Source organism: Carassius carassius, chromosome 15 (genome assembly GCF_963082965.1).
Source record: "Carassius carassius chromosome 15, fCarCar2.1, whole genome shotgun sequence".
Lineage (NCBI taxonomy): Eukaryota > Metazoa > Chordata > Actinopteri > Cypriniformes > Cyprinidae > Carassius > Carassius carassius.
This window is the reverse complement of record NC_081769.1, coordinates 5,629,610-5,653,078: the sequence shown is the minus strand read 5'-3', so window position 1 is coordinate 5,653,078 and position 23,469 is coordinate 5,629,610. Positions and strand designations below refer to the sequence as shown.

General features: G+C 36.6%; 1 protein-coding gene across 2 annotated transcripts in view; it reads left to right on the top strand.

Annotated features, from left to right (window-relative positions):
* The window catches only part of LOC132158038 (glutamate receptor ionotropic, kainate 2), a 193,312-nt gene that overhangs the window by 35,918 nt on the left and 133,925 nt on the right, over positions 1-23,469 (top strand). For both annotated transcript variants that reach the window (XM_059567283.1, XM_059567284.1), the window contains 2 exons: positions 14,918-15,085; positions 15,602-15,859. In XM_059567283.1, coding sequence (XP_059423266.1) covers positions 14,918-15,085; positions 15,602-15,859 — 426 coding nt within the window. The remainder of the gene's footprint in view (positions 1-14,917; positions 15,086-15,601; positions 15,860-23,469) is intronic.

The window sequence follows — 23,469 nt, the reverse complement described above, 5'->3', positions numbered from 1 at the left end:
CAAACAATGCTGTTTTTCCCCACGCGTCCCTGCGTTTGAATAAATAAGCAGCATTATGCAGAACAGCAAAAGTGATTACCCACTTTTAAAAGCCTTTATGAATATTTATCATCAGTTACTGTCACCGCTTACTTCCGAGGCTATTTTGTTATTCTCTTGGGAAGCGCTTTAGATTTTTTGTGCAAATCTTTGATTTAGTGTATCAGGCTGTCTGTCTGCTCAGCTCACGTTAGGGTACATTAACACACACTGATGGCAGACTTTTGTGCTCGCTGAATGAGATGGGAACGACCTGGTGGCAGATAGAAATGGAGAGATGGTGGATGGTGCAGTGCAGAAGAATAAACAAAATTCTGATTAAAAGGAGGAGAAGAAAGAGTGTGTTTGGAATAGACAAAAAGCCTAGTACTCTTACTTACTCTTCTGCGATATAAAGTGTGTGAATTTTTTGGAATGCATGGAATACCATTTTTTTATGCGAAAAATTATAAATTTGCAATTTGTTCCAATTTCAGTGTTTGCCAATTTGATCATATAATGAGCTGAAAAAGAGAGCGGGTTGTCTTTTTTAATTTTGTGGGGTCTTAAATTGTTGATACTACAGCTAATAGTAACAATCATTGTTGTATTTGAAGAAAAGAGTCTTTCATTCCTGAGGCTGATAAAATCCTACCTGCCATGAGTGCTTGAAGTGGGCGAGAATCCACCAGTATATACTTTATAAGTTTCAATAATTTAATATAAACATTTTTTCTTACGTATCACAGTATGCAGTAGTTCTGAGCCATTTTTGGTACAGTTGAGTGAGGCGTCACGGAAATTACATGAACAAAACCATTTTGAGATAAAGTTATACTACCATTTAAGTTTGGGGTCTGTCAAATTTATTATATACATATATAATGTCTATGAAACCACTCTGGTGGATTGGAAACTCACAGTTTCATCCAGCTGCAGCAATAGAAGTTTTGCTCAAGTTTTCTAATAGCTTCAATAGCTTTCTAACAATTTCAGTAATTTCTAAATGATCAAGTATTGAATGGCTTATATTGGTCTTGCTGATCTTTATTGTTCTTTCAGTAATGTCTTTCTTTTTAAGGTCCAGGGAAACACATGATATTTAATGCATATGACTGTTTGCCTCAAAGCAACCATGAGCATTACTTCCAGTGCCAGTTTCATTAAATTGAATGCCAGATTAATACACATTTAACCCATTGTATTTTCAACAAGGCTTATAATTGAAGAAGCTTTCAGTACCAGTTGCATGGAATCCTGCTAATTTTAACAGTAGGGGACTATTTATCTGGCCTCTATCCTTCACGCTCACCCACACTGTTCTATAGCTTAGTTCAGGGGGGAAACTGTGATCTTGAGTTGTGCCTGATGCACAACACCCTCTACAGATAACAAGCAATCTGTATCTGCTTCCACAACCCCATATTCTTTAAATGAACGTGCCAACTGGTGGAATATGGAATGGAGCTCTTTAAATGCTTTCTGTCACGAACTAAGTGGGATTGACATGAATTTGGTTGCCATGGAAGTTTTTCCTGTCTTTAATCAGTGTCCATGCCGACGGCAGGCTAGCCAGGCATGTGTGCAGACAGAAAAGAGTTAACACTTTCTCTCATCTATTCCCGTCTGGAAATCCCAAGGAACAAGTTAATTACTGAGACAACTCGCTCATTTCACCACATCCCTCAGACTTTGTTCCATCTCAAAAATTCCCAAAGAACCTTCTAGAAGCAGTGGCTCGCTTCAACCACTCCACGTTTTGATAAAGATTCATCTGTTGCCATGGAACCCACCTTGCTATGACCTTGAGGCTGAGCTGGAGTCTATTAGTCACAAAGCATCGCCATGGTCCATTCACTTTTTCAGGTCGACAAACCAATAGGAGCCATCCGTGCAAGTGTATGGCCATCTTCTTGTTATAGAGAGTCTGCATAGTGACAGAGAGTTTTTGTCAAGTTCATCAAACTTCATTAAATAGGAAGACACAGATATATAGGCTGCGCACACACACCTCCTGATGTTTTCCGGCTCTGTAAGCAGCTGGAGAGAAACGATCCTTCTCTTCGGATGTGTTTGCAGTAGCTGAGCCTCGCAGTTCCATGTTTTATCACTGAGTGTTTGAACCATCTTAGATTTCCATTGTAATTCAGTGCACAGTTGACGTTTGTTTTCACCGCGAGAAAATTGAATTTCTGTCAATTTGATTTGCTATCCTTTGTTTTTTCATTATCGGGAGCGTGTGTTCTGCAGCGTCCCTCTCACCCGCAACACTCCCTCTTAGAGTTCATAAGTCACAAAATACTCATTTGCGACCAAACTTATAGCTGTCTGCACAACAAAAGTGCACAGGTTCAATTTACTTGGCTGCCCTGGAACATATTCAAATGAATAAGTAGGATATTGGTCCCAATTCACAGGGAAATTAATTCTGAACAAGACAACAAATGTTCTAGTAGTAGTTCTGGACGTAAAGATTGAGGCAGATCCCCATGCACTTGTCTTGTTTTGCATCTTTTTTTTTAGTTTAAAAGAAGTGACCGTTGGCCTAGAATAGATTCAAACGACGTACCTGGCAAAGTGGTTTGGGGACAGTTGTGGGATGCGACATTGCATTTTTTCCCCTATATGTTCTTTCAGGATAAACCAGGAGCAGCACACACGCTTTGTTGCAGAGCCTTATTTTTATAGAGTTTGAGGGGATTTTAGGATTTCACGAGGAAGATAAAAACAAATGCTAACAGACATTATACTTTGGGGATCAAAGCTGAAAGACTTCTCACCCAGAATTAAAAATTCACAATTGATCTCCAACCATCAAGAGGCCCCCACAGACCACAGCTAACACAAAACCTCACGCCCCAATTTATATCGGCCGCCCAGCCTGAGAGTGAGCATTCACCACACAAACCTCAAGCAAAGCTTATAGGCCCTCGTGAGGCTTATATTCATAACTCATTAGATCCAAGGCCAATCTCTTAAATGGGCAAGGATTATGTTAAAATACTGACGGGTCATGGGCCAAAACGTACGAAAAATGAAAGAAAACCACATCCAGGCACATCTTCCAATCCGCATCTCCATTCAAGATCATATCAAACACTTGACTGCGAGCGGAAAATCTATACACCGCGGCCGAGTTCAAAAAGAATCTTCATTAAAAATGGAGAAGGCTGCACAATCCTAGCTTTCTGTAAGTTGGCCCAAGGTGGATGAGTTAAGCTGGAGGGATTCTTATCATTGTTAAGCAAATCGATCTGCTAAAGACGAAAGAAATGGAAAGTAAAGAGAAAAACCGTAATAAGATTTATTCTGAAGCATATTAACAAAGTGCTGCTGCACAAAATGCAATGCTCACGGCAGCCAAAAGCTCACCTCAGCAGTTACAAAATGAGCTGTGTTAATGCCAGTATGTTGCAGTGTGCAAGTCATTTTTCAGCTTTCGGATTCTGTCTTCTATTCCCTGGTGCATTCATAACAGTGTGATTTATTTATTTATTTATTTTTGCTTGGAAGCAATGTGGATAGTAAAAATGTACAAACGATGTGTTTGGACAGCGTGTATTTTAACCATTTGATCTCACACACAAAGTCTACCTAACTTAAAGTACCATGTGTTTTGTTTGCTTGTTGTTGCCAAAGACCTTTAGCTTTGTAGAAGTTTAGCTCTAATACATGCCTAAACCAAACAGTTTTACTTATAGTTGACTTCAAATTGTATATTCTGCTGAAGAAGAAGTAAACGAGGACAGAATTGTCCTTTTTGCGTGACTATCCCTCTACGGTAACATTGTTCAAAGTAGGTCTTTAGGAATGATGTTGCAGCGATTATAATAATGAGGAAAACAGGGAAAGGCAGATGGTGAGGGCGAGTGATTTTGTGACAGCTGGAGTAAGTAGCAGGCCATTTCTCAAATACAACTAATTTGGTTCTTTATTACACAACACACTAGAGTTTCCTAGGGGCAGAGAAATTATTAATACATGCAATTAATTTTAAGCATTGTTCAATTAAGCTACATGAACACCAACATTTGTTTCAACAACACCAACATTGTATTGTAAATGGCAACTTTAGGAAAGTGTTTTACTGGAATTTAACTGGAATATGGCTAAAGTAGAAAAACCTGTGGAGCAATCTCTTTTTTATTTATTTATTTAATTTTTTTTACACTCTGCATAAGGGTGGATCTACAGAATACTTACTACAATGTTGAGATCACATGCCCAGCAGAATATATTTTTATCTTCGTAATTTCCCAAAGCAAGCCACTTGTGCCTTGTGAGATGTCACAACCAAACCCAGAGGTGTCAGCATTAATCCAAGGCTACTGTTGTATTGGGCAGTGGGAAATAAAAATGACTTGTACCTTTGAGTTACTGGTTTCCTTTGTTTTGGTCAACATAGGAAAGTTGTGCCTCTAGCTGAGTTTTTGGAAAACCTCAAAATCGTACCTATACTTACAATTCACTGCAGTGTTTAACAGAAATGAACACTGGAAGCAGTAAAACAGTGACAACTTTTATTCCTTTCCACACAAAATTTGAATGGAGGACATATTATTGATTAATGGAAATTTATTTGTTCTCTGTTCCTTGCACAATACTGTGTTATGACTTCAAAACACATTTACATAGTGCATGCTTTGTAAACTAATACATTTTTGTGTTTTTAATCACACAACCAGCTTCAAATGTATGACATTTCTGATGTAGTAAACTTGCTCGGTAGCCTACCCGGTACAACATTGCTCTTGCAATGTGGAGCGCTCAGGTACAGTACGAGTCCCATGAAACACAAATCACAATACATAAGCTAAAAGAATTGTAGTGAAAAAGTGACAAAATTACATGGTTTATTCAGCAAAAGTGTTTTTAACTCACATTTGCTTTTATTATCACTAATTGTGTGGTTTAGGGTTGGGTTTATATCAGTGGAATATAAAGCAATAGGGTATTACATTTTTAGAGACACTCACTGGACATCTAATTTCTGAACCTCCCTGATATCTACAGTACAACAACCAGTGTAATAAAATTTTGCCACTTTTACATTCCTGTCTGTTTTAGAGAAAATTGAACATGGGTGTAGTGCCAGTCTCTGGACATTTCATTTCGCTTTAAATATAATTTTCACCACAGACACTTTTTTTTCCCCAATGAGCCTGGGTTGCTTTGGTTGATTTATTAGGCCTTATCCTCTGGTTAGTGTCCTTGGTTGAGCAAGAAGTTGAAAAGATATTGTGTTTACAAGTCTTTTGTATAACTTATACAGCTGACTGTGCTCATTAAACTTGGGCAGAAGAAATATTTAAATATTTAAATATATTAAATTCAAGAGTTTGAATATAAATCTGAAATGGGTTCATGTAGTTTCATGGATGATTTTGCTTTCCTCGACAGCACTTCTTTGAGTCTTGCTGTATGCAGAGACTGAGCCCTGTAGAAACATGCTGTTCTTTCTCAATCCAGAGTCCAAGCTCCCTGTCTCCTGCATCACAGCTCCAGGCTTGATAAAGATGGAATGTGTCCTACAAGCCTGTTACGCTGCACAACGCATCTCGATATGCTAGGCTGATAATCTGACACTGATAGCCATCAGACTGTAACCACTGGGGAGAGAAAATACTAGCAGGAGCATCTTATTTTCCACATAAATAACCTCTCCTTCCCAGATGCATCAAACCAAAACTAGATTTGTAATTAATTTCTCCGTGCAAGTTTTTCCCCCATCATCTCTTGTAAGTTGAGAAATGTTTCACCTTTAGATCTCTGCACAGTTGCCACATGGTCTGTCACATGTATGGACTTGCTGTGCATGTTCTGCTCTCAAAGAACTGAAAATGATAGATTTTACACTACCTCATCACTTCATGAAAAAACGTATCACCGATAATCAGAGAAGATCACTGCATGATGGAAACTTGACTTGTATGAAAAAAAAAACCTACCATACCGTATGAGATTTCTATAATATCACTATTATTATAATTTTTTTCCAGTCCACAAAGTTTTTTATATCAGAGTGAATGGAGACTTTTTTAAAGGAATAGGAATATTTCACTCTAAACATCTTCTTAAAACAATCAGCCCTAATAAGTTTGTAAGAATGTCCCAAAAAGTGCAATTCTTGAAAAAAATCTTTAATATTATGTTTAAGAACTCTTAAACACAAGTTCTTCAAAATAAAATGACACTACTTTTTTATCTGATTGTATTGCAAGTCTTACTGAAAACACACTCGCACGCTAACTCAATTAAAAACACCCCTTTCTGAGCAGTCCGCTGTCTTATTGTGCTGTCTGCAGATTGCCATAATTATAAGCATGCATTCTTTTTTTGTTTGTTTCTTTTTTTGTGACTCACTTGACCACAGATTATCTCTCAATGTTGTGTTTTTAAAGTGCTGTCAAGTTAAAAAAAATATATTTTAATATACATTAAAAGCTTGTCCAAAGATTCAGCAGTCTGTTGCATTTATTCAAGCTCCATCTGGCTTTCGCTCTCTGTAGTGTGAGTGTTGCCACGCTAATTTTAATGAATATGTACTGCGTTTGCACAAATGCTTTAGTGCTTCTGGAAATTAATAATGTAACAATTAAAAAGCAAACAATCAAAAACTCCTGATTTGACACTTGTTGGTGTTGTTAGTGAATTGAGTTGTTAGTTATTTCAAAATCATGAGTTAAAAAATCTTTTTACAAACTTTTCACCTTTTCACCTCTGTAATAGTCAAAAATAAAACTGTTGAAGGAAAAAATAATTAAAAGTCAGGCATTCATGATTGATCAGTGTTTTCAAGAATAATAATTCTTCTTAATCCCCCCCCCCCCCCTAAGAACTATCTTATACTATCTCAACTTTCTTATAATCTCACATGGGCCTCTTCTAGAGTCTCAGAATGAATCTCAGATTGAAAAAAAAAGATCTGCAACCAAAAGTCAAAGATCTCAGTCTGGACTCAAGAAATACAAATTCTTCAGATAACAAACTGCTGGAGATATCTACGTTAATTTTATACCTCTAGTCCCTTAAACTTACAGTTGTCTCCTTTGGAGGAGAATGTTTTAGAAACATTTCCAAAAAACATTGCTACTTTAACATTATTTCTGAAAGCTGTGAAGTGAACTCTGAGAAATATGAATTTCATTTAGACTGTGCTGGAGAAAATAATACATTTCTTATACTGTAATTATCTCTAGTTAAAGTGGAGTTCCTGACCATTTATGTATTTTCTGACCCTGCGCTGGTGAATAATTGAATACATTTCTGTGCTGGTCCAATAGATTAGCACATTTCAATAAGCTATAAAAGTAGGGTTGAACTTATGATAAAACCAACATGAATCAACATTTATGTAGATGAGATTTCACACCCCTCTTCTGTTCGCCTTTAAAATCCTCTTATGTCCTCCTAGATAAATCTCCTCCAAATTCAGCAGCTCAGCATGGTTCCTTCCCACCACCACATGGGACAACAACTAGTAAACTAATCTCGTTAATTTAAAAACAATTTATTTTAGTTTTTTTTTTAGGCAATCACTTGGACAATGGACAACAGTGGCTATTTTACATGTATGCACTGGATGCATAAATGTTCTCGATCAATCAGTTAATCAATTAATCAATCAATCAATCAATCAATCAATCAAAAAATGATTGATTGCATTTTGATTGATTCAATCAATCAATCAATCAAAATAGTTACATAATGTGAACATTAGCAAAAGATTCTTATAACATGTTTTTGTGCACTGGGATCAGCCATGAAATGAAATCTCAAACTCATATTATTTCATGGAGTCATTAAAGTTCTTTTTCTTGTATGATATTGACCAGTTTTGCAGGTAATTCCATTGTGGTCACAGCGATTGATCAAGTCAGATGATAAATGGCAGTTTAATTTCTCTCAAACAGGAAGATGACCGCTACTTTGTTAATTTCCTCTGAGCTGTTATGGTGCTCGGTTGTAAGCAAGTATTTCCCTGTGGATGCAGAAATGGATGTATTGTGCTGCTATTGATTATGTAGCTGCTGTGTGATAAATATGTCACAGCGTCTGAGCGTGTCATCGAGTGCGGTGGCATGTGTGAGACTGTTGCGAGCGATCAGGTAGGCACAGGGCATTGTTCATTAGACAGCTGCCCAGTGCAGAGCAGCAGCGCTGAGCCACTAGCCACTGCAGGTCTGGATAGCATTGTAAACACACAGCACTCTTGACCTGGATGCTTTGATGTGATGGAAAACATAAATTATGAGAATGTTTGACAATTGCTTTTTTTTTATTCAATAATCTTAACAATTTACTGTGTTTTGGTTATTAAGTCTATACATGCAATTAATGCAATGCTATATATACAGGGCCTAAAACTAACTTTTTGCCACACCTGCCAATAGCCGGTGACATGATAAATTTTACCAGGCCAAGTTTTTTATTTTTTTTTTACTGGCCATGAAACTCTTTTTTTCTACTACAATGACTAAACATATTTACAATGTTTTTAATTTGTCCTGCTGGTGCATTTTCCCTAAATTTTCCCTATTAATAATAGCCATTCAACATTACAGTATAATTGAAATCCATTAGTTTTAACATTTAATAGGCTCTGAAATATATAAAAGCTTTCAATTTAAGTGATTTTAAAACAATCTTCACATAAACAATATTATATATGCATAAACTATACAGACTGATATTTACTCAAGCTATTAAAGTTTATCAGTGACTAGAACATTCCAAGGATTTCTCTTTTTCTTTTGTTCTTTCATTTACATAAATGACAGACTTCAACAGGCTTTGCTTTAAAATCAGCGCTGTCTCTTTAAAACCTGATACACATGACGCGGATCTGACACATATCAGATTTTCTCCAAACTCTTTACGGTTTTAATTTAAGACTTTAGAACTAATTTAAACCATGTTTACAAGGTAACTCACCAAAACTCCCTATTTAGACACAATTGTGTGTATATGTTTTAGTCCGTTGAAGCTTACGGGTGTGCTGTCTTAAGCGGCTCAGCATCTGTGTAACAGCCGAACATGCAACCTTTCAAACTATATTTCAATGCATCGTTTAGGCGGTGTAACCTTAGGTATGTACGCACTCTCAGTGCGTACATACCCCCCCCCCCCCCCTAAGAACTATCTTATACTATCTCAACTTTCTTATAATCTCACATGGGCCTCTTCTAGAGTCTCAGAATGAATCTCAGATTGAAAAAAAAAGATCTGCAACCAAAAGTCAAAGATCTCAGTCTGGACTCAAGAAATACAAATTCTTCAGATAACAAACTGCTGGAGATATCTACGTTAATTTTATACCTCTAGTCCCTTAAACTTACAGTTGTCTCCTTTGGAGGAGAATGTTTTAGAAACATTTCCAAAAAACATTGCTACTTTAACATTATTTCTGAAAGCTGTGAAGTGAACTCTGAGAAATATGAATTTCATTTAGACTGTGCTGGAGAAAATAATACATTTCTTATACTGTAATTATCTCTAGTTAAAGTGGAGTTCCTGACCATTTATGTATTTTCTGACCCTGCGCTGGTGAATAATTGAATACATTTCTGTGCTGGTCCAATAGATTATTGCTGAATTGATTCTGGTCCAGCACATAGCTATTCAAAACTGCCTGTCAACCAGTATGGTCTTTCTGGTGAAGCTGTTAAGAAACCTTATGGGGACACCAGCATATCAACATCCATAAAACAGCATTTGCCCATTTTAATAGAGCATTTCTAGTGGCTACTGTATGCAGCTTTGAAAGTGAGCCTCTTTACAGCTGTACAGACCAGCAGACTTTCTGCTATCAATTCTTAGCACATTTCAATAAGCTATAAAAGTAGGGTTGAACTTATGATAAAACCAACATGAATCAACATTTATGTAGATGAGATTTCACACCCCTCTTCTGTTCGCCTTTAAAATCCTCTTATGTCCTCCTAGATAAATCTCCTCCAAATTCAGCAGCTCAGCATGGTTCCTTCCCACCACCACATGGGACAACAACTAGTAAACTAATCTCGTTAATTTAAAAACAATTTATTTTAGTTTTTTTTTTAGGCAATCACTTGGACAATGGACAACAGTGGCTATTTTACATGTATGCACTGGATGCATAAATGTTCTCGATCAATCAGTTAATCAATTAATCAATCAATCAATCAATCAATCAAAAAATGATTGATTGCATTTTGATTGATTCAATCAATCAATCAATCAAAATAGTTACATAATGTGAACATTAGCAAAAGATTCTTATAACATGTTTTTGTGCACTGGGATCAGCCATGAAATGAAATCTCAAACTCATATTATTTCATGGAGTCATTAAAGTTCTTTTTCTTGTATGATATTGACCAGTTTTGCAGGTAATTCCATTGTGGTCACAGCGATTGATCAAGTCAGATGATAAATGGCAGTTTAATTTCTCTCAAACAGGAAGATGACCGCTACTTTGTTAATTTCCTCTGAGCTGTTATGGTGCTCGGTTGTAAGCAAGTATTTCCCTGTGGATGCAGAAATGGATGTATTGTGCTGCTATTGATTATGTAGCTGCTGTGTGATAAATATGTCACAGCGTCTGAGCGTGTCATTGAGTGCGGTGGCATGTGTGAGACTGTTGCGAGCGATCAGGTAGGCACAGGGCATTGTTCATTAGACAGCTGCCCAGTGCAGAGCAGCAGCGCTGAGCCACTAGCCACTGCAGGTCTGGATAGCATTGTAAACACACAGCACTCTTGACCTGGATGCTTTGATGTGATGGAAAACATAAATTATGAGAATGTTTGACAATTGCTTTTTTTTTATTCCATAATCTTAACAATTTACTGTGTTTTGGTTATTAAGTCTATACATGCAATTAATGCAATGCTATATATACAGGGCCTAAAACTAACTTTTTGCCACACCTGCCAATGGCCGGTGACATGATAAATTTTACCAGGCCAAGTTTTTTATTTTTTTTTTACTGGCCATGAAACTCTTTTTTTCTACTACAATGACTAAACATATTTACAATGTTTTTAATTTGTCCTGCTGGTGCATTTTCCCTCAATTTTCCCTATTAATAATAGCCATTCAACATTACAGTATAATTGAAATCCATTAGTTTTAACATTTAATAGGCTCTGAAATATATAAAAGCTTTCAATTTAAGTGATTTTAAAACAATCTTCACATAAACAATATTATATATGCATAAACTATACAGACTGATATTTACTCAAGCTATTAAAGTTTATCAGTGACTAGAACATTCCAAGGATTTCTCTTTTTCTTTTGTTCTTTCATTTACATAAATGACAGACTTCAACAGGCTTTGCTTTAAAATCAGCGCTGTCTCTTTAAAACCTGATGCACATGACGCGGATCTGACACATATCAGATTTTCTCCAAACTCTTTACGGTTTTAATTTAAGACTTTAGAACTAATTTAAGCCATGTTTACAAGGTAACTCACCAAAACTCCCTATTTAGACACAATTGTGTGTATATGTTTTAGTCCGTTGAAGCTTACGGGTGTGCTGTCTTAAGCGGCTCAGCATCTGTGTAACAGCCGAACATGCAACCTTTCAAACTATATTTCAATGCACCGTTTAGGCGGTGTAACCTTAGGTATGTACGCACTCTCAGATTATGAAAAATAAAGAAGGGGGAAGTTAATCTTCCGAAATGAAGCAGCAAAATCTTCTCAGGTAAAAGTTGTCGCTTGGCAAGTGCTAATATTAAGCCATGTATATATATATATATATATATATATATATATATATATATATATATATATATATATATATATTTGTCATGACAACTGAAAACATATCTTACACAATTTTTAAATGAAGAAAATAATTTTGTTTTTCTAATCTTAAATTGTATATACAGTATATAAATGATCCAATAGGTAAAGAGGCAAAGACCGACTCCACGTATATCATAGTAACTTGCCAGCATGAACAAATTTAAGGCAGTTAATGATGTTTGCAGCACACAATTAGACTGAACTGATAAAAATAACAGTTGATTTTAGTTATTTTGTTTTATTATATATCCAGACAATCAGAACTGAGTATTTAGACAGACAATGTATAAATTATTGTGAGTAACATTTGAGAAATGTCTTACATTTTAGTAATTTGTATAATGTAATCATATTATATTATAAATAATGATAACATATATGTATATTTCATAATATTTTTCACATAAAACATAAATATATAAATCATGTTTTAAATGTCACTGTAATTGTATATACTTGTTGGGCTGGAGCAATACATATATATATATATATATATATATATATATATATATATATATATATATATAATATATATATATATATATATATATACACCCTTTACAATTTTGCTATTTCAGAAATGTTTGCATTTCAGAATTGTTTGTGTTTAAATGCTTCTGTATACTCTACAATAGGCTGTTTAATGACGTGTGCGAATGTAATGACATTTTAAAGCCTTAAATGTATGTGCCTATATTGATATTGGCAAATAAACATAAACCGAGAAATGTTTAAACATAAACTGAGAAATATCCAGTGGAGTAAAGTGTGTGACAACTCGCCCAGTCAAGTAAAAAAGAGATGGAGGATATGAATGGTCAATATGTAAATTGCATGTAATTTGAGACTATTTGTAGCTATAATGACTGTAGAAAAATCCAGGTTCAGGAAAACATTTGTCAGGTGCTTGAGAGATCTCTTTGAGAAACTGACATTTACCCGCAGGAAATTGATTCATAATGTCATACAAGCCCCAGTTTATCACTGTCAGAGCTCGCCCTATGAGTTATGAGATGGATGATGGATATTTAACATGTATGAATGTATTTCCTGGGGGAGATTTTGCTGTTACCTGGCCAGACGCTTTCTGTTATAATATCAGTTGATGATCTTTAGTAACCTTACATTTGTTTTCTTACCGGAAATCAATATTACAAAAAAAAGAAGTAAAAAAAAAAAAAGAAGTAAAAATTCTGATTCTACATTACAGCTCAGTATTAAAACAGTGATGAATATATAGGTAATGTATTGGTAATATATAGACATATATAGGTAGGCATATATAGGTAATGAGCCTTTTTTTATTGATTATAAATACATTGTTAGTTTTTTGATATATAGTAAAATCTGCTAAAAGCTACATGCCATAAAATAGTACTCATATTGATGGATGGACACTTTTTTTCAGTAATTGCTTAATTATTCCATTATTTTGGAACACTTTAATGATCATGGACAGGTAATGCTCTTTACATCATACATTGTCTCATCCGACATGGTGTTTTTTCTATTTTTTTTTTTTTTTTTTTGAAGTGATGTAACCATGAATAGTAATGATAGTAAAAAAAAAAAAAAAAAAAAAAAAAAAGTGACTAAACCCTCAGACACACTTTTAAACTGGAACACACATTACTTCAACATTACCAACTAAAAGGGATATTTTATTCATATTATACTAAATCTACATTGGAAGGTTGTTTGATTTATGTTATCTTGTATTCCTCTTCTTCTCTCTTTTGTAAAAGACTGAGAGATTTGTACGAGCATCTCAATTTACCCCTCTTCTTTTGCAGAAAACGATTTAAGTGATTTGTTCCAACCACTCTCTATTCATTTACTCTCTTTTTCTTTCCTTCACGTGTCCTATTTTTGCATTTTGCAAACCAGTTCATGTCAGAATTTACTTGTACTATTGTACACTCACGTCAGTTTTCAGCAGTAGCCTGTGCTGTAGGTGAAATTTGAAACAACACGAATTAATAACACTTGCGCTTGTCCTACACGTTTGGCAGTAGAGAGTCATGCAAAGAGAGTGTGTGCCGGTGAAATGGTTTTATTTGTACTGTCTTGGGTGATCATTTAAATGATGGAACCTCCAGCGAGTGTAAGTAAAACACAGAATCGAGCTCTAGTTTGACATATGGTGAGTCAACAGGGGCAAACTGCTGACTGACCCAAGCAAAATACTTCAATCTCTCTATGCTGTGCTTCACTGCTCCCCAGGGCTTGATTGATTGATTCGCCTGCCAATCAGAACACATCAGTCCCCAACACTAAAGGCATCCATTTATATACAGCCTGTCAAGCAGACTCACAAAGGGAAAGTAGTTGTGTAGCTTTTGCTCTAAAAACATACCTTCTGTAAGGAGCTTGGATTTATATCTATTATACGCTCGAATGGGTCAAAGCAAAGCAAACAGTAATGTACTGTTCTCCTTCAAACTTCTTATACTATTTTTTGACATTCACTGCACTTAACCTACACTGGTGCCATATCACATATTAGTTATTTTTTAAGCTGATATTTCTATTTTTGCACTACAGTGTTTCTACCTCAAAGTTAAATTATGAAATTGTATTTATTGGCCTCCTACCCCGGTGGAAATGTATTAAAATGTATTATTGAATTAGCACTTGTAGTTATACATTTTTATATTTTTAAATTGCACTTTGTAATTGCAACTTTATTATTACAAATGTGTAATTACAAATATATTTAAATACATGACATACAAGTTTCAATAGAAATTACATAAAAGTACATTTTACACAACATTAAGCCGTAAATTTCAACCATCATTGAAAGACATTGCTAGTAATTATGAAATGACATAAATATGTACTATTTTACTATTTTAATTAATTGCATTTAACACCAATTTAAACTATAATGCATTTTCATTTAGGTTTCAACATGAAATTTGTCTTTAGCATATATAGCATATGTATTTAGCATACAAATCCAAGCATGCAATGAATGTATACTTCAAATATTTTCACTAGTCTTCAATATTATATTGATATATACCTGTATATTAATACTGATATGATGCTATTTGTTTATTTCTCTTTTTCTCTTTTTTTCTCTCTCTCTCTTAGGGGGGATATTTGAATCCATTGAAAGTGGCCCATCTGGTGCTGAAGAACTTGCCTTTAAGTTTGCTTTAAATACAATCAACAGGAACAGAACTTTACTGCCAAACACCACACTCACATACGACATCCAAAGGATAAACATCCACGACAGCTTTGAGGCCTCCAGAAAAGGTAAAGCCATCTCCAGCGAGTCCCTACATTATCAGAGACAAATGTGCTGTGAGATATATGAAGAGGGACGTGGGCTTTAGATTGAATTCATTTAAACCACAGGGGGACATCAGTGGCCGTCTGGTGCATATGCAGAGAGAATTGATTGGTTTTAGGTAATGAGTCAGAAGGGGTAATTCAGTGAACTACTGATACCCCTGAGACAGGTTCGCAGCCTGCAATCATCTGTCATTTACACGCTGGGGAAACATCTGAATTCTCTTATAATGATTATACACTCCATTAGCCGCTGCCACTGTATATGCGCTTTTTTCCATGCCAGTTTATTTAAAGATTACAAAGACGCAATTAAAGCACAGTGGCTTTGCCAAAAAAACAATGGGGTATAAAACTAAATGAGTTCATTGTTGCAATAAACATGACTTTGGACACTGGAATTAACCATGAATCAGGCTCTGGTGTTTCTATTATAATAAAATCACAAAATAAAAGTGTTCTTTTGTGCTCTGTCTCCAGCTTGTGACCAGCTCTCTCTGGGTGTGGCGGCCATCTTCGGTCCCTCCCACAGTTCTTCGGCCAACGCGGTGCAGTCCATCTGTAATGCTCTGGGGGTGCCGCATATCCAGACCAAGTGGAAGCACCAGGTGTCCGACAACCGCGACTCCTTCTACGTCAGCCTTTACCCAGACTTCTCCTCCCTCAGCAGAGCCATCTTAGACTTGGTTCACTTCTTCAAGTGGAAAACGGTCACAGTGGTTTATGATGACAGCACAGGTGAGAGCCCAATGCTTTAGTGCTCGTAGTGTGTTGTGATTATTCTCCAGCCGTCCTTAGGCAGACTGACCCTTTGGCCTGGACTGTGCACCATTCCCTGGTCTCCGTCTGGCCTACAGTATGGCCAAACCCCACTGGTTGACAGCCTCTGTTAGAACAGTAGGCAGCAAGTGCTACCACAGTGAGGGGTACATATGCCATATGCCAGAGGTCGCCTCAGGAGCAAACTTGCCAACTAGAGGATTTGCTGCCAGATTTCCCAAAGCATTCACTCAGCCTTATTCACAATTCTGCACAGCAACAACACACTATTCTTCTGTGGCACTGCGTTCACACAAACATGGCCCAAATAAAGACCAAGGCACACTGCTTAGATTTACTGAAGATCTTTAATATTACTATGGCTTACACTGTAGGTTTAGTTTCCACTATGCCCAGTATAATTCAAAAGGGTTTGTTCCAAATGATTGTCTTTTTGAGAGTCGCTGAATCATTCACTCAACCGATTGGTTCCAAAAATTTCAAATCATTCTGGACATAGTATATAATAGTTTTACACAATACATTTACTTAAGCTTGTTTTATTTTTATTTATTATTATTTATGTTTTTATAAGGTGGCAGGAATAGGTTTCCATAAAAATCAATAACATGAATTGTATTCCTTTAATGTTCTTTCATTTATATGTAAATATCTATTTACTCATTTTAAAATGTATCATAGACCACTAGTAACTGTGAAGCTGCTGAATTATATCCATTTTGACTTTAAAAATGTAGATCTACAGCTAGAAATAAGATAGAGAGTATGATGGACAGGAAAATAGTTAAATGCTTACAAACTGATTTCACAAAAGGTGGCTGTTCTGAGGTCTGCCTCAGAATCACAACTGGAGTCTTTCTTTCCACGCTGTACAACAACTTCATGAACAAATGCAAACAAGCAAATCAATACCCGTAATGGCATTCCCTAATGGCTTAGCTCTGAAATGGCAGAAGTGGACTGGCAGCCTGCAACACAAAGCTCTGTCAACACTGCTCAGCTGTTATATTCAATATAGTCTTAGAAATGAATTCTTTTTTTCACTGTCTAGTGGATCCATGGATGATAAAGTTCTTAAGGGAAATATAGATGCCTGTAAAGAATCTTTAGACACAACCCGGACAGTGTTTGCCAAAGGAATTAAAAAGAAGGTTTAAGGTGGCTCATATATACAGTAAAAGTGTCACTGTTGCACTGAGTAAAATTAGCTCTATTAGCGGGATGTGTCAGCTATAAAAGAGCTCTGATCATTTATACTTTGATATGTGAGTTGTCAAAGCATGTGTCTGCACTGCAGAAAACAAATGCTGTTAAATTATTAAATGTTTCAAAGGAAACACATTAATAGGTTATGCATATACCATTCATGGACATACCACATCAGAAGAGAGGAACAGTGCTCACAGATAGACATGCAATGAAAAGATTAAAAAAAAGTTATTTAATGCCCCAAAAGAAAAGATGACCACTGTGACATAGGCATAAAGGAATATTCCTACCTGCCTGTCAACATATGTATTGGCATACCTCTGTGCACCCTGTTCATGGAAAGATGATACTCCGTCAGCATGTTCTATGCAGCCATTCTGTAAACATTAAAATACTGTTTTAAAAGTATAGCTACAAGACATAAGCAATGTTCACCATACCATCATTTTAGTGGGAAATCACTAACTCCACAGCTCGGATAATACAGTAGACATAATAGTAAAGTCAAAGACTGCTTTATTGTCAATTCTCATATATAGAAAATACAGAAAGATACAGAATAAATATAAAATTAAAATAAAAATAAAAATAAAAAAACAGTATGTGCAAAATGATAGACCTCGCATTTCAGCAAATATACTCTGCAAACACGTACTGGTCCAAAATTCCTAAAAAGCATTTTATGATAATAAGCAATAGGACAAATACAAAAAGGAGTGCTTATGAAATGATTATAATGATCTACATTTTTCAGGTAGGTCTTTCAGTAGTGTTCAGGTATAAAAACTATGAAAATAAATGTAAAAAATAAATATCTGCATAGTCTTCATTATAAATTAAATAATTACATTAATACTTTATCCGACCTTATCACATTGATCTTATAATGCAGTCTACTGGAAGTCATTTGAAGTAATATGAAGGCCTTATTTAAGGAACAGACTAATTACTGAGTAATTAAATAAAAAATCTTGACTTTTGCTGTATAGCTCTCAAATCTTTTTTTTTTTTTTCAGTTAGCATGAGCTGCTCTTGTAGGACTTAAGAGGACGTAAAACATGGCCCATGAGTCATATGAAATACTTTTATGACTTTCTAGAATTTGTATCCTTTTTTTGTATAATAAACTGCCTTCTAGAAAAAGAGAACTTTGGGCCACTCTCACATTGGCAATTGGCTATTCAATTCATCAGCACAAGAAAGAAAATTACATTCAAACCAATCAAACCATTTCATCCATTTCAATTCATTCTGCCTGAGTGCACCAATCCAGCCCATCATGTGCTCGAACAGTGGCCACGAGATTGTTTAGACAGCTGCAGTGCCATGTTTCCAAACAGGCATCATTTTTTATGGCTTTGCTGTAATGTCCTAATAATTGCTTTGATAACTGTTGCTTTGAAACTGCCATATTATTGCTACGAAATAATTCATAGTCTTAGTATCATTTTAATGCAACCATTGTAATCTGAGCCTCTTCGCTGCTTATGTGCTAATTTTAAACTAATAATGCGCTTTTAAACGAGTGGATGATTATGCCTGGGGTAAAATGATAGTTTAATTTAACCTAAAGATAATTTCATTCCAGCCAAATCCTTTAAAGATTTTTTTTTATTTTTTCGAAAATGCAGCTAAAAACTGCCAGTGACTGTTAAAAAAAGCCAGCATCTGATGTGAAATCAGTTGAACAAAATGCGTAAGAATAAATCGGATATCCACTCACAGATATTCATATGAGGTTTTGTTGCAACATTACAGCCAATCAGATCTTAACTTACCAGAAGGGGCTTTTATCCTCAAATGATGAAGTTCTCAAATATCCTCAGCATCTCAGAATACCTCTGATATTAATGAGAAAACGGGGGTGTATATGTTTCTTCAAAGTGTAAAACCTTTGTATTTTGTCGTGCCTGTGACCTGATTTTAATCTTGATCAATTTGTTCTACACATTTAGTCACTCATAAATATAGTCAAGGCTACATTAACCTTGACCTTCCTGTCTGGAGCGTTCAGAGCTTCGAGTCAGAAGTCAGCTTTCACGTTCCTCTTCAATTAACGCCAAAGGGAAGCAGCATTCATCTCACATCACTAGCTCACAGCAGCACTCTTCTGGAGAAGGACCAGACAACCACAGAGGATTAGAAGTCAGACAGGCCATTTTTATTTGTATTATTTTGGCAGGGAGCACTTGAACGATGCAACTTCTCCATGGATATTTATCATGGGCTCTAATGTTGCGTGAACAGGGGCTTCCAGGCGGGTTTAATAAATGTTTGAGTTGATGAAATATATATGCTTTGTTAAATATAAATCAACAAATGGTTGGAAGTTATTAGACACAATCAATGAATATCACCACATGCAGTTTTTCACTTACACAAAGGAGTAGAAGAGCAAACCTGCCTCCAATAGTGAGTCGCGGTAAGTCATATTAGCTATCACAAACATCTGATCACTGCATATGAATTAAATAATCATTATTGTATATAGTATTACATTTTATAATCCATTAGTATTGACTGGTGGGCTATTGCCCTTTTGGTTTATGCATTTTCACATCAGCATAACAGTGATGAAAAAGGATGCCATTGCTGAAAACCAGTATCAGTATGTGGATCTGTTTTATAAGTTAAGGTTCATCATTTTCTGATGAACCTTAGAACTGAGAAAGAACAATCTTTTACCTGTACTTCAAGTGCAGGGCTATACAGAAGCTGCAACCCTGCTATAAAAAAAAGAAAGAAAAACAAACGACAAAACATTACAGTAGGCAGATGGTTTGGCCAAATTGCTTAGGCTGGTCAGGTTTTTGGGGCTTGTCTGCTGTTCAGGTTGGGAGATCAGATGGCCAACCAGCCACATCAGCGAAACCGCCAGCTGTCACACACAGAAGACAACAGAGACAGAGGTTGAGTTAAACCCTGAACAGTTTATTGAAAGGATGATAGTGTTTGGTAGATGAGGGATGAATGGCAGTCCAGGATTAAGCCACAGGCACACAGACACAGTCCAGAGCCAGCAGGTGCAGAAAGGGAGTTGGTTTTCCAAAGTATCCACTTGACGACGATGAGAGCATCCTCCAAGAGGCAAGAGAGAGTCAGGTTTAGTCCACACATGTACTCAAAGTTTCATAGACGAGACCGGACAATGTCTTGGTGCTTGTGGCTGGTTTATGTAGTGAGTGCGTGATGAGGGGTGACAGGTGCTGCAAATCAAAAGTCAGCTGATTGTGATCGGGGATAATTGGTTGTGAGTATAGGAGGACCTGGAAAATCTATGACACTACAGTAGCTGAGTGACATGGCTTGAGTTGTGAGACGTGAAATACTGGGTGAATCCTGTAGTGTGGAGGGAGACGGAGTTGGAAGGCTACCGGATTGACCTCCTTGACGATGGCGAATGGTCCAGTGAACTTGGGACTCAGCTTCCGACAGGGCAGTCGGAGACGGATGTTCTGTGTCGACAGCCAGACCTCGTCCCTGACTTTGAAGATGGGTGTCAGGGCACGTCTGGCATCCGTCTGCCACTGGTGGCGACGAACAGCTGCCTGGATGCTGCTTGCTGGGTTCCTCGGTCCACAGGAACAAGGGCGGCTGGTATCCGAGCACGCACTGAAATGGTGAGAGGCCGGTGGTCTGTTGGTGAAGAGAGTTCTGTGCATACTTGGCCCAAGGTAAAAACTGGCTCCAAGAGTCCTGGTGGCTATGGCAGAAGGTTCGGAGGAAGCGACCTCCAACAACTCCTCATACTGGGATGACTGATGGGGCAAATCCTCGATGCTCTTCACATCAACCTCCTTGTAGGAAGAAAGGTGGAGCGTCAAGCATGCTCCCCAGGAGGAAGAAACCACAGAACAAGCTTCTGATACCAGAGAGCAGGCAGATCTGTTGGGTGAGGAAGAAGATAGGGACTAGCCGGTCTCCGTTCCCTCCACTAGAGAGCCGAATCAGCGTGCTTTGCTCCCAAGCAGACCACACACAGACTGTCTGTATCCACGCTCATGATGTGGCTTGGGCAAAGAAGAACACACAATCTGTAACATGATAACTTTCACCATTTAAATGCTTGGTTTTACCCTCAGCCTTCTTAGACATATTGAGCTTATATGTGCTACTTTGACAAACAGTATATAAGACTCACAGAACATAAATTGAGACTGACAAACACACAGAGTGCTGAATGACAGAAAGCTAACACCGGTTCCACCTCACATGCTTTTATAGCTTCCTGATCACTGTGTCACCCACCTATGACATCTCGCCCTTCCATTAGACTGATTACACGTGATTCAGCGCGTGGTCACAGTGGGGGTGTTCCCATAGCGTTTCAATGCAGCTTGAGTTCCTGAAGGGAAACCTGTTTTGTACCCTTGCCCTTCAGGGGAAATCCTGGTTTAAGCATGTGTTTTTTAATTATGTTGGCTGTTGTGTGTTTTGTTGCAGTTCATAATAAAGTGGTGAGTGGGTTAGTGTTAGTGAGAACTTCTCCTTTGCCAAAATCATCCATCCACCTCACAGGTGTGGCATATCAAGATGCTCATTAGACAGCATGATTATTGCACAAAATGTGCAGTTTTACTGTATTGGAGGCAGTGGTGTCAAAAGTATTGGCATTCATTACTCAAGTAGAAGTATAGATACTAGGGTTTAAAAAGACTTTTGTAGAAGTTGAAGTATCAACTCAAGCTTTTTACTCAAGTAAAAGTGTAAAAGTACTGGTTTAAAAAACTACTTAAAGTATAAAAGTAAAAGTAATGTAAGGGAAAAAATGCCATTAAGAACAAAAGCTTAGGCCGCGCCACAAGGCCTATTGTGCACTACCCCACCTCCTCAAAAAACATTTTTTTAAAGGCCATAGGCCATAATGACTATAATGTTATATTAAAATGTTCATGTTGAAAAATTTGGAATGCACTAGGCTACCTGTTTCAGCCGCATATAAGCCCATTGAAAATGAATGCACTATAGTAGAATGCAAATACAATAAAGGACTAGAGATATGATGACTAGTTGCCTATAAGTATTGTTATGGTGCAAAAAGTCAAACTTCAGAGGAATGTCATCAATAACCTTTAATGGAATGTAAATGTACATCCAAGCTTAGCTGCAGGAATCTGCAAGGGCAATGGACAAGAACATTGGTGCAGGCTTAGTAACAATTACTCTTGTATGGTTGTCTATTTACAATAAACATTATAGTTCTGTCAAAATGAATGATTAATCCAAGTGATTAATCAAAAACTAAAAATGAACTCATCATCCTGATACCTTCTTGATTGATAGCTTCCTGTATTCGGTACATACGTCTGTTATGTGTCCAGTGTGTGTGTGTGTGGGGTAACGAGTTACAAAGTTGGTATAGCCTACTTATCACAACATTGTCAATCGAAAACGATAATTTATTAAAACGTCTCGCTACCAAACTACCTACAGTAGCTTAATTTGTGGAGGATGAAGAGAAAGTAAATTGGTAAATGAGCCAGTGAGAAATAATAACTTTTAAGTAAGGTCCAGTGCCTTTTCGATACTTTTAAAACGGTATCGTTTTAAAAGTACTACAAAAAATACTACAAAAAAAAAACTGTGGATAACATTAAAGAACATTACAAATATTTAAAATGAATCCATCACTTTCACCTTGGATGCTCTCATTTCCCAAGTTGTGCTTCCCTTAATCTAAGGCTAATAAATGTATTTCACAATCTGGGTCATTATTTAATACAAAACCACACATAATGTTTTTACTGTATCTCTGTCACTCACTCTGATATTTAGTTAAGATGAGTGCTGTCTGTCCCTGTCTTTAATCAGTTCTGTGAATTACTATATGGTCATTCTTTATAAAGTAGCAACAATGTCATTTTTAAAATACAGTGCTGTGCAAAAGTCTTAGGCACATTAGTATTTTCACCCCAAAAAAGGGTTTTAAGCCAGTTATTTATATCTTTTCTATAAAGCCAGTTATTTATATCTTTTCTATCTTTTCTTCTATCCGCGGTCTGCGGATAGAAGAGTTCACTGAAAGATGGGGAGGAGACCGGTCTGACGCTGGTTTCATATAAAATTTAAGAGGACTGACTCTGAGGCCAAGAAGAAAAAGATCGGATACCGGTTCCATACCAAACCCTACTTTTAAGAAATATATTTTTTGATAAACGAACCCAAAACTGGCTATGTCCTTGCAGGAGTGTGATGTGATTTATGTCATGTGCAGGTGCGATGGATCGCATACAAACCAATAGGGTCTCGGAATGGTATATGTTTAAACTTGTCATCCAACCACAATCAAATTCACTCCATCCGGATGGCGCGATTTATCTGGATAGGTTTTTTTTTTTTGAATGATGACAAGCCGGAAT